The 12,263-nt window shown below is 42.8% G+C and overlaps 1 protein-coding gene across 1 annotated transcript in view; it reads left to right on the top strand.

Moving 5' to 3' along the window:
- GRIK5 (glutamate ionotropic receptor kainate type subunit 5) overlaps window positions 1–12,263 on the top strand; it is a 168,116-nt gene that overhangs the window by 83,095 nt on the left and 72,758 nt on the right. The window contains exons 6-8 of the mRNA XM_018554791.1: window positions 417–470; window positions 8,917–9,078; window positions 11,901–12,053. Of these exons, the coding sequence (XP_018410293.1) occupies window positions 417–470; window positions 8,917–9,078; window positions 11,901–12,053 (369 nt within the window). The remainder of the gene's footprint in view (window positions 1–416; window positions 471–8,916; window positions 9,079–11,900; window positions 12,054–12,263) is intronic.

Genomic DNA, 12,263 nt, shown 5'->3' with positions numbered 1-12,263 from the left:
ATTATACAGGATTATACAACAAAAATTCGCGTTCAGACCCATTCGGATGCATTAAACCGAAAAACACATCTGATTGGCCAGAAAAGTCACATAACTGATTCAGTTTAGTTTTTGAACGAAATTTGGATGAGATGCGAAATTCAGAAACGGAAATTCGGACTCGAACACTTTCAGATGCATTGAGAGTCGGAAATTCGGATGTGCCCTGAATTTTGATTCGGAACGAAACGAATCGAGCATGTCTAATTTATAACAGCCCCCTCACTTTTGCTGGGGCTGATCTACTGAAAAGTGCAGGCGTTACCCCTAACAGCCAATCAAGGGTTTGCCCCCCCCTACCCCCCCCCTTCCTCTTGTTCTAACTACATTTTCACAGATTTTTCCACTCACCTATTTTTTAACTCTTTCTCCCGCAGGCCTCTGAGCTTGGTATGACGTCTGCCCACTACAAATATATTCTGACAACAATGGTAAGATGACAGTTCTAGATAAAGGGGAGGATATAAAGGGTTTTTTTTTTTTTTGGAGTGTTTGGAGTGAATTAAAACGATGCAATTGTTTTATAAAGAGCAATTAAATAATTTGACAAGCACCGGGAATACAAAGAGAGTAATAGATCCGAAGAAAACAAGGTTTTATGAAGACAGCAAAGAATAAAATAACATTTTAATGGGAGGAAATTTCCAATAAATGTTTTTGCCGTAGAAGAACTAGATAAAGGGCAGTCTGAAAAAGAAACTTCAGGCACATTGAAGTGAAGCAAAATAATTTGGTGAGCTACAGTCTTTGAAATGCAGCAACTGCACTACTGTCAAGATCCTATCCATCCTTTAGGATATCATTCACTATAATTTCACTTTGCCATATTGAAGAGGGGTTTCAGATGGCCTCGGCTCAGGATTGCAGCCTCAATGGTTCTTTGTAATGCAAAAAACAAAAACGATCTTCCGTATACTGTAGAACAGAAAAGCTGCACAACAGGTATTAAATAGACAGAGGGAGCGCCAATAAATTTTGTTAAACACGATCAATGTCATTCATTAGTAAAAGTTTTGGGCAAACCCCGCACCCAACTCCTCTATAGGAGTTGTTTGTAATTCTTTGTAATGCAACCCCTCCAATAGCAGGGGCGTCCCAAGGCTGGGTGTCACCTGGAGCGGAGACCGGGTGAGACCCCGCCGCGTGCACGATAACGTCATCGCGCAGGCATGGTTGTCTTATTGACGCCTGCCGGTGGCCATCTTGGTGATGGACGCGGGCAGAGAGAGGAGGGGAGGTATGCAGCCGGCTCCCCTCCTCTCTCCTGACACTATTGGGCTCTCGGTCTGTGACCGACTGCCTGACTTTTCATAGGGAGTGACAGCAAAAAGTCAGTCATTTTGGTGTCACCCCTCCAATGGTGGCACCCGGGTGCGGCCGAACCCCCCTGTGACGCCACTGCCAATAGATCTACAGTCCATAGATCGTAATGGGGTGGAGAACAGGAGTAGATGCTTTCTACAGAAAAAAATGTCCATAATTAAAGTGTATGTCTAGCCAAAATTATTATTTTAGTTTTGGATTAATCAGAGGAATCTGCACGCGGAGACATTAAAAAGGTGCAGATTTTCCCTCATTTCCTGTCTAGTGAAACCATTGTAACTGGGAGAAGGTGAGGGGAAATCTCGCTAAGTGGAGCGCTGAATAGCAAAATCGGAAAGGGGTTCTAACACTTCCCCAATCTACCTAAAACGAAAACATTATTGGCTGGACATTAAAGTGACTCAGTCATAAGGGAATAATGGAGGTTGTTATTGCTGACATCAGCTTTGAGAATGCTATATCAATGAATGTTGTGATGATACTTTTGCTTTAATGCTCTGTGAGTCACTGAACCAGAACAAGTATAGAGATAAGCATTTCTGAAGCATGCTTATTCTGAGACTGTAAATTAAAAGTACAATCACAGCTTGAACGTTTTTTAGAGGGCGGCCAGAAATGGCATCCCCCATAGCTCTTATGGCATTGTCACTTTAACTAGTCTTGTATGTCTTGTACTAGTCTACATATGGCAAAAAACAGGGTATGTGTAGCATGTTCTATCCTCCCCCCACTGCCTCTCCTTGCGATGCATTTACAGGAATTTTCATTCATCTGTAGAACAAAGGGAGCTTTGATCTGCATATGCTGTCAGTTAAAGCAACTTTTCTTTATATATAATTTGCTCATGTTTAGCCCTTTATTATCCTTTTGTTAACCCATTAACCCTGACAAGCCCTAATTAATTCTGTCATATATATTTTATATTCATATTATATTATTATATCTATATAATTTCTAATATATAGATTTTAAAACTGTTAATATTTTGGTTTTGTTCATTTTGTGTATTCATATTTATGGGGGGGGGATTCCATTAAAAATATGAGCAACATTGGAAAATTTGTTTGTAAATATCTTTGCATTGCTTTGTAACAGACACCTTATTGTGCTGTCATCAATAGGACAAAATATAGCATAACATTTATACTATTTTGCTACAGTAACACGCTTTTTTCCTATTTTGACAGTGGTGAAAATAGCAAAAGGTGTGTTGTAGCGTTTCTCTTTATATCTTTTTGTCTGTACATTGTGCAGAAAATACAATGGAGGGGATTTATCAAAACAGGAGCAGGCAGAATCTGGAGCAGCTGTGCACGTCAACCAATCAGCTTCTCTGTTTAATTTCCAAATCTTCACTGAGCAAACTGAAGAGAGAAGCTGATTGTTTGCCATGCACAACTGCTCCAGTTTTTGTCTGCTACAGTTTTGATAAATTCCCCCCAATATCTTTTCCAAGATGATATCACTAAAAGAAAGCCTTGTCTGTCCTTCAAAAATACATTCATTACTTATTATTATTAATATTATCTTAGGATATCACCAGGGGCGTAACTAGAAATCACAGGGCCCCATAGCAAAATTTTGTATGGGGCCCCGTGATTGCTAGTCATGCCACTTGCAGAGCCCCAGCGGAGAGTGACCCTGCAGAGCCCGCCATAGACTCTCTATAGTGGGCTCTGCAGGGTCTGAGATCTCTTACCTGTCAGCGCCTCTGTGGTCGCCGGGCTCCGACTCCTGTTCCGTCCCCGGGCCCCGCCTCCTCTGCTATCGACAGGCCCCGCCTTCTCTTACATCACTGGCCCCACCTGCTCTTAGGTCGCTGGCCTCCATTCCGAACACTGCCTTCATCTGCCGCAGCGGCTGGCTGTCACTGACACAGCTCCGCAACGGCTATGAGGGGAAATGCGCCGTGGCCGCTGCTGAGCTGTGTCTGTGACAGCCAGCAACCCACATGCCATAGCGACCCATAGCGTCCCATAGCCCCCCTGTTTCCGGGCCCCATAGCGGCCACCTGGGTCGCTATGGCGGTTGTTACGCCACTGGATATCACCATTTAAACAGCTTCTTAGGAGAAATGTAAAACTTCCTCTGGTCCTAAAGGGTTTTACAGGTACAAGAGCTGAACTGATTAAACAGCAAAACTTACATTGCGTAGACACTTTGCAGAATTCTTAGCCTGCAGGCTGAGAAGAAACAGACAATTATGTATAGCAAGGCTCATTTGTGTAGAAAGTCATTGCCAGAATAAAAAAACAAAAGCCCCTGGGAAGCTGGCTGTGTAACTCTTTGTGTATTATCTTTACACTTTTTGTAACGTGACTGGCGCATGCCTTTTATATGATACTTTTTCCATCAGTGGTAAGTTTTAGTCTGCAGATCCTTTGATAAGAATTCCTTCCAGTCGGCCATTGTGAGCAGGGAGCGTATCAGAATCCCCTGGCTGGCTCGCCACTTACACAGAAACGTTTGATGTCTTATGCAGATATCTAAGGAGTGACGACAAGAAGATGAACGCTTGCTACTAAGTTCTTGGTTTATAACAAAAAAATAAGAAATCTTTTTTTTTTTGGCGCAAAAATGGTAACAAATTAAAACAATTCACTCAAATGTTATTAAGCACAGCCTAGGGATGTCCAGATGCCACTTTTTTAAGACCAAGTACAAGTAATTGCCCTCAGGTATTTGCAGATACAAATTACCGATACTATTTCTTATTGGGACATGTGACATTTTTTCTAAAACAACACAGACTGATGATTTTAGGGCAGTTTCTCACCAGAGCTAAATAAAGATGTCGCCAGAAATGAATACATGACCCCACAGCGGAATACAAGTCCATGTCCCCACAGCGGAATACAAGACCATGTCCCCACAGCAGAATACAAGTCCATGCCCCCACAGCAGAATACAAGACCATGTCCCCACAGCAGAATACAAGACCATGTCCCCACAGCAGAATACAAGTCCATGTCCCCACAGCAGAATACAAGTCCATGTCCCCACAGCAGAATTATTCTCACCAGGCTGCATGCTGATCTCTCCCGGGTGACATGTCAATCTCTGCAGGGCTCTGCGGGCAGTTCCTATGCTGTGGAGTGTGCCGATGTCCGGGGCTGTACTGTGCTGAGTGTGGGGCTGTCCATGGCTGTGCCTCAGCTGGGAATGAGGAGGAGGACATATACAACCGGACAGGCACTGCCATGGGCAGCTACGTGCAGGTGCCAGCAGGCTGCCGAGGTCCTCACAAGCGTGGGAACTCGGACGGCCACTGCGATTTGAAAATTTAAAGGGCCAGTATCGGCCTTAAGAATCGTGGCATTTTCACGAGTACAAGTACTCGTGAAAACGCCTGGTATCGGCCCCGATACCGATACTAGTATCGGTACCAGGACATCCCTAGCGCAGCCACATGTTACATCTAAACACTTTAATACAGAAATAACAAATGTACACTGAGTGGCCAGATTATTATGACCACCCCATCAGTACTTTGTTGGGCCACCTCGTGACTCCACGAGATGTTGAAAGGTGATGCGAGGAATCTGACACTGCACTGTTGCCCTTCTGTTGTCTTGTACCAGTCTTGCCACTCTCCGTTCTGCCCTAACATTGACTAGTCGCTGACGGCCACAATTCGCACGTTCAGACCCAGATTTTCGGCTGACAGTCTGGTCTTTAAACACTTTAACAACAGCTGCTCTTGAACATTTAATGAATTCTGCTGTTTTGCTGATACTCGCTCCATGGCTCCGAGCGCCAACAATCATCCCACGTTCAAAGGCTGTTAAATCGCGTTGTTTCCCCGTATCTTCAGAAACAAATCACTTCTACTGTCGTGGTAAACAACCTGCTTCCCTATTTATAATGGTCTGGCCCTCTAGCAACTTCAGCGCGAAATTATAGCTAATTATAGATAATTTGCCTACAAACATCCGGTGGTCATAATAATCTGGCCACTCAGTGTATAACTGAATTGTCTTACCTGCAAAAGATCTGTAGTTCTGCTCAGCCAGTCTTGTCATCTAGAAACCTCTATCAGACGGCACAGTCAAGTGAGTCCACATACCTTGCCGCACTCCTTACCGGATATCCCAGAAATAACAGCTGCTTGTAATGACTGCAGATGGCGCCGCTCAAAACACATGCAGATGTCATCAGCACTCCAGCACAAAGATTCACATCAGTGCAAATCCACTTTTATTGATAGATGTCATGAAGACAAGCACTTTCGGGCACCGCGCTCAGTTATTGAGCCTGATGAAGGGGACCCTGCGTGGCCCCGAAAGCACTTGTCTTCATGTCATCTATCAATGAAGTAGATTTGCACTGACGTGAATCTTCTTGCTGGAGTGCTAATGACATCTGCATTTGTTACAGTCAAGTGAGTGACCTCACTTTTCTCCATTGCAATTAAACAATACTTCTTGATCACCGACCGATCCATTCCCTTCCTTCCTTCGATTCCATTCTGATTGCAAATGTTGGAACATGACAACGCTGGCGAGACCATAACTGTGCTTTCTTCTGTCAGCAAGCTCCCCACGTTAGATTAACCGTAGTGTGCATGGCAGTAGTGTCTGATTGGATCGCACTGTTGCGCCTACCCTCACCCCATTTTGCAGTCTTGCTAAGCGGGGGATTGATTACAGGAAGCTAATATGAATATACTGTATTTTTTTATATTTACTTTTTATAACTATTACTAAAACTATACCTACCGTATGTTATGAATACAGGCAGTCCCCAGGTTACGAACAAGATAGGGACTGTAGGTTTGTTCTTAAGTTGAATTTGTATGTAAGTTGGAACAGGTAAATGTTTTCTTGTTTTGCATAGCATAGGGAAGGGTTAACCCCCCGTAACGTTTGTGTTGCTGTGTGTGCCCCTGTTCAGAAGATTTCACCTCACTCTCTGTCCCTGTGACAATTGGATTTTGAAAATGTTGGGTTGTCGTTGAAGCGAGGATGGGTGATGAAGCTTCAGTGGAGACACCCTTTTCCCATGATCACTCTTACAGGAGTGAATTCCCCTTCCTAGGGGTGGATTTCCTTTCACTTCCTGTTGTCTCAAGGACAGGAAGTGAGATTAAATCTTTCTAATGAGGATACAGAGAGCAGTAAAAACCTCACAGTGACCCGGAAGAAGAGGTAGGCACCCCTGTAATGTACGTACAGTACTACGGGCCAGACCCAAAAAGGCGGCTACTCCTCGTCAGCACGAGCGCGGTAGCATCACAATTACCCCTGCTGTACAGTAATAGCCTCCGAGCCGTCGTTTTTTAAGGAGGAGTCGGATGTAAGTCGGATGTATGTAACTCGTGGACTGCCTGTATACAACCAGATTCATTGGTTATCTTTTATTATATGCCTAGAGTTCACTTCAGCTTTAAAAAAGCATGTTTGTGTCAACCCCTGTGTACCTAGAGAGTTGTGTACAGCAGCAAGTGGGAGAAGAGGAATTTACATAGTAATATTCAAGAAATACCTTCACTTTTATACTAGTAGCGCTCCATAGGAATACATTGTTCCAAAATTGCTATGGAGTACTTCATAACAACTCGGCTACAGTTTGCACACACTTGCAATTAAGTTTTCCAAATATAACTTCATGTATCTACTTTGCATAGAATCAGCTACAGAAATAGTATCATCATTCTTCATCATGATCATCATGATGTGCTTCATTATAAACTGCGTCCTTCCTAAGAGCAGACACAATACTGATGATGTGTTGTCGCAATACCAATCCTGCTCTGTACGTGAGAAGGTTAGTATATGTCCTCCCGTGACCCAAAAGAGAACTATGGGAAAAAAAGGTTACCCCATAATCTTTTCAATCTCTTAAAATGCATTCAAGTACCTTAACTAATAACAACAATGTATCTTATTTGTGTATCATGTAGTCAAGAACCAGCTGCACTCCTTACCGGAATAGTAGTAAACCTGCCAAGCAGGTGGGTGCTTGTAGTGACCACGGACGGCCCCGTGAACAATGCAGATCTAGAAAGGATTGTCACCAGCACACCAAAAGTTTGCTGAGCCTGATGAATCTGAGCCTGATGAAGGGGTACTGCTGAGACCCCGAAAGCGCTTGTATTGGATGGCGATTTGTCAATAAAGGACTTTTTGCTTCAAAACTTTTGGTGTGCTGGTGACAATCCTTTCTAGATCTTATTTGTGTATCACTCGGCTGTAGATCCTCAAATCATCTCTGAATTGGTGCTGACACTGTCCTTCCTTCTGGAGGGGGGCTACTTTGTTCCCCATGGTCCCTGTGTGTGTTGTAAAGTAGCCATCGCTCCAAGCTCGCTCCAGGGATGGACTACAATCTCAATACAAATTAGTAAACTAAACATGAGATTGTAGTCCATCACGGAAATGAGTTTGGAGCGGTGGCTACTTTACAACACACAGGGACCATGGGGAACAAAAGTAGCCACCCTCCAAAAGGAAGGACAGTGTCAGCACCAATTCAGAGATGATTTGATGATCTACAGCCGAGCGATACACAAATAAGATACATTTTTGTTAAGTGAATTGAATGCATTTTAAAGATTTAAAAGACTATTGGGTAACCTTTTTTTCCCACAGTTCTCTTTAGGGTCATGGGAGGACATATACTAATGTCCTCCCATGACCCAAAACTCAGTATATAGTGGGCTATTGCTTGTTATATGCTGAGTGCGCCACAGCCGGGACCGATCCCAACAATACTGTCAAGATCCACCCCGCTGGCTGATTGACTGCCTATCTAGAAGCAAAGCCAGCTATGCCGTCCCCTCCCCATCTGTCTCTCCAGTCAGCACTGGATGATCAGAGAGGGAAGGGGGGGGGGGAATCCCTGTGGGGAGCAGTAACTGTCAGTCATCGCTCTCAGCAGGGAGATGATTGGGAAGAGAGCGGGTTGCGGTATGTTTTTGCTCATTTTCCGATCAATAGAGCCGTCATGTGACAGATTTAATGTCACACGTCAGCTCTAACTATGAGGATGAGTGTAAATCACTCATCCCATAGTTCTCCTTTAACTCTCGAGTTTAATATCACTGCACCTCATTTGGTGTAGGTGCTTTGCTGAGGAGCTAATGGGGTGAAGTTGCCATCTGTGGGGTTATAGCTGACCACCTCTATGTCAGAATCTCCCCTAAAGGTGATGGTATCACAATGCAGTGGAGCACAGGTTGGAATGGGATAAGCTGGTGTTCTCCACCCCTCTCGGAGCAGGGCCAGGATCGAAGCATGGATGGAAGCAGGCCGCCTCTATCCTGGAGTGCTTTGCATGTTAATTCGCAACCCAGTGCTTCATTATTCATAATAGGACACCTGCTATTACCTTAACTAGATGGAAAAACTTATTTTTTTGTCAATCTCAGTTAGGTTTTACCTTGTTAAGGGAGGAGGAGCTGACTCTTTTTGACTTCATGTCTAATGTAATGTCTTACTCAAACAAATACAAATTAAATGAGGATAAAGATGGATAATTCTGGGTCAGAGAAAGAAACAAATGTACTGGTATATGGGTGATGTCTTTGATAAAGTGGCCTTTCTGTTTTTTTAGGACTTCCCCTTGTTGTCCCTGGAAGGGGTGGTTACTGACCATTCCAATATTTTGGGGTTTTCCATGTTTAATAGTACCCATCCATTCTATCTGGAGTTCTTGAGGAGCCTCAACATGTCCTGGAGAGAGAACTGTGAACTGAACACCTATGTTGGGCCAGCTGTAAGTCACATTACAACTTATATATGGAAATATCTTATTGTTCAGTCAGTTTGATTAATTTTAAATGGCATCTATAGTTTTATATTTTTTTTTATTCATTAGATAAACATATGAAAGCAATCCACGTAATGAAAATCGTATTGATGATTACTATTTTTAAAACCTTATTTCTGTACACAGTCTGTAATTATATATGTATACAGTCTACTGATCTTCCTCAGAATGCAGTTCTGTGGAGTGTGTTCATAAAAAATTTGCAGAGCCATTCCTGCAAAACCTGGTAACCATTCGTTCTGTGCGAACTGAGGCATAAACAAACCTTCTTGGCATATTTTCCTTTCTGGATCGAATGCGGTATGTAATATATAAATGTACAGTATGTTGCAAACTCTCAGATGAGACTTAGGCCAACTCTTTGAGTGTGTCTGTGAAGGTTCTCATTCATCCAGGTCATGGTATATCTGTAAAAAATAAGTCAAGGCAACTGGACCTGCTGTATTTTTCTTGTTGATGTTTCACTGGTTATCCGACCAGCTTTCCCAATTCAGAATTTATTGAGAAAGCTGGTCGGATGACCAGCGAAACGTCTTCAAGAAAAATACAGCAAGTCCAGTTACCTTGACTTATTTTTTACAGATATAACTCTTTGAATGGAAAGTGGCCGTTTGGAAAACAGATACAAAGTTGAATTGTAATTGTCATAAATAAATAATCAATAACATATTTAGAAAGGAATCGTTTTCCTTTTGCATGTTCTTCCTTTCCTTTGCTTTTGCCAGAATTGGAATAACAAAGATGGAATTTATAGGGTTGGTTTGGACAACAAACACTTTCACTGCAAAAACCTTTGGCACACGAGACTCGGTAGTATGAAGGAGCCCCGTGGGAGTGCTGGGATATGACAGCTCCAAAATGACAGCTAAATTAAAAGTTGTTCTCAGCAACTTTTTCCTCTTTTGTTAGTTTGCAAATGACTTCTGTCAGCATTCATCACATTTCACCGGCAACAATCTCATTACCATGCAAATATTACTTTGCACGGCCTTATGTCAAAAAATATTGTTGTAGCTAGGAATGGAGTTCATTTATTTTTTTGACAAATAAATAGGAAAACATTTAAGTGGCAAAACAATTGCTATTTGTCTTTTCTATGCTCTTAATTTTTTATTTTTTTTTGCATTTTAACATTTATTAGCCATCTGAAGCCTTTCCTGGGTCCATGTGTAGCCAAACGGTGCATGTAGGTAGAACTGTTGGTGAGAGAATACCAGGGATCCCAACCTGAAAGAAGCAATTTCAGGGAGGTGCCCTTCTCATTTCAGGGAGGTGCCTTCTGCCCCCCTCCCCCATCTGCACGGGGGGCGGGGGAGAGCACCCCCCCCCCCCTGAAATGATGGCAGATAGCAGAGGAAGCAATAGCTTCTTTGCTATCTGCAAGTTGGTTTGTTTTTAGTATTCTAACAGCTGCTGCCGTCAGAATAATAATTTTAAAAAAATCTGCATAGGAATGCATAGCTAGATTCCTATTGGCTATTTCAGTTTGCAATATCCAATAGCAAGCTGGCTATTGCACCCACCCTCTGCTGCTGTCAATCACTAAAAGAGGACCTGATGGAGAACTTCAAGTCCCCCTCAGCTGATTGACAGCAGCAGTGGGCGGGTGCAATAGCTAATTTGCTATTGGCTATTGCAAAGTGAAATAGCCAATAGGAATGTAGCTATGCATTCCTATGCTGTGTTTTTTTTTTTTCTGACTGACGGTGGCCGGCAGCTCCGATGTTGGAAGAAAAAAAAACAGAGCAGGGAAAGGTTTACTCTGCTAGATTGAGCAGAGTAAACCTTTCCGGGAGAAAATGTTTCTCTACCGGGCGGCCGAGAGCCGCTATCTAATAGCGGGAGACTCCTGGAGAGTCTGGGAGAGTTGGGATGTCAGGAATACTTAAAGTGGAACTTTAAATAGACATTCTATGTTTCTTTTGTGATAGGTTCTGGATGTGCGGTTAGAAGCACCTCTTAAAAAATGGTCATCTCACTCGAAGGTTTTTCCAAGTTGTTTATTTAGAATGCTGAGCACGGATTCATTGCTCACTGCAAACAGGTACGCTGACACTCAGCACTCATCCAGCCCTAATTCAAGCTACAAAGTACTCTTTTCCCTGAATCCACCACTTACTGTTGTTGCTCAAACCTGAAGAAGATGGAGTCTGATTTCCCCTAAATGCGTTGGTCGTATCTGACATTTCCATTTAAATAAACAGCCTAGATGAACCTTCAAGTGAGATGACCACTCCTAACCACACATCCTTGGTTTGAATTATCATCTCTCCCATAGCCAGTAAACCAATTGATGCACAATGATATAGATTGTAACAGCTCCTTCACTGCATTCTATCTACATGTGGTCCTTTAGAGCTCTTTATTAAAAAACAGAAGCAAGCAGAGGCATTACCAGTAACAACCCATCAGAAGGTTATTTTAATGATCAACTTGGAAAACAAAGAGATGGAGTCTAAGTGGTTGCTGTGGATGATACCTCTGCTTTCTTCCAGCCTGGGCAAATATCCTGTTGCAGGTATTGAGGTATTGACCTCATCTATTTACTATGTTTTTATATCAGCACAGTGGGACGGTAATGATTATGGTTATTGGTAAGGACAGCAAAGGCATCTTTTGAATAGTAATTGTTGTACATGGAAGTGGAGTGGGTGGCAGGAGAAAAGACCGGAGATAATAATGATCATTATATTCCAGGAGCAGATAATAAGCACACCGTTTAGTTGTGAATAGAGCTCACTTATTATGTTTCTCTCTGTTTCCCTTAGCTGTCCGCCGCACTCATGTTTGACGCAGTCCACGTGGTAGTCAGTGCGGTGCGAGAGTTAAATCGGAGCCAGGAAATCGGTGTCAAGCAGCTGTCCTGTAGCACATCCCAGATCTGGCAACATGGGACCAGTCTGATGAACTACCTCCGCATGGTAAGAGGCAACATTGAAAGTGGCCACATTTGTATCCTCATTTGCTCTAAAAACCCAATTACTAAAATCTCATAAAAGTGTTAACATGTTAATGTCATTTCAGACTTTAGTCTATTTTTTTTTTTAAACTGCAGCTTTTTACTAAATAATACCTGGTGAAACCTTCCATGAAGGACCTTGTTCAGGTACTTCCAATTACAGGGTGACAAC

The sequence above is a fragment of the Nanorana parkeri genome, unplaced genomic scaffold (genome assembly GCF_000935625.1).
Source record: "Nanorana parkeri isolate BGI_ZX_2015 unplaced genomic scaffold, ASM93562v1 scaffold173, whole genome shotgun sequence".
Taxonomy (NCBI): Eukaryota; Metazoa; Chordata; class Amphibia; order Anura; family Dicroglossidae; genus Nanorana; species Nanorana parkeri.
This window is presented reverse-complemented; position numbering and strand designations above follow the sequence as displayed.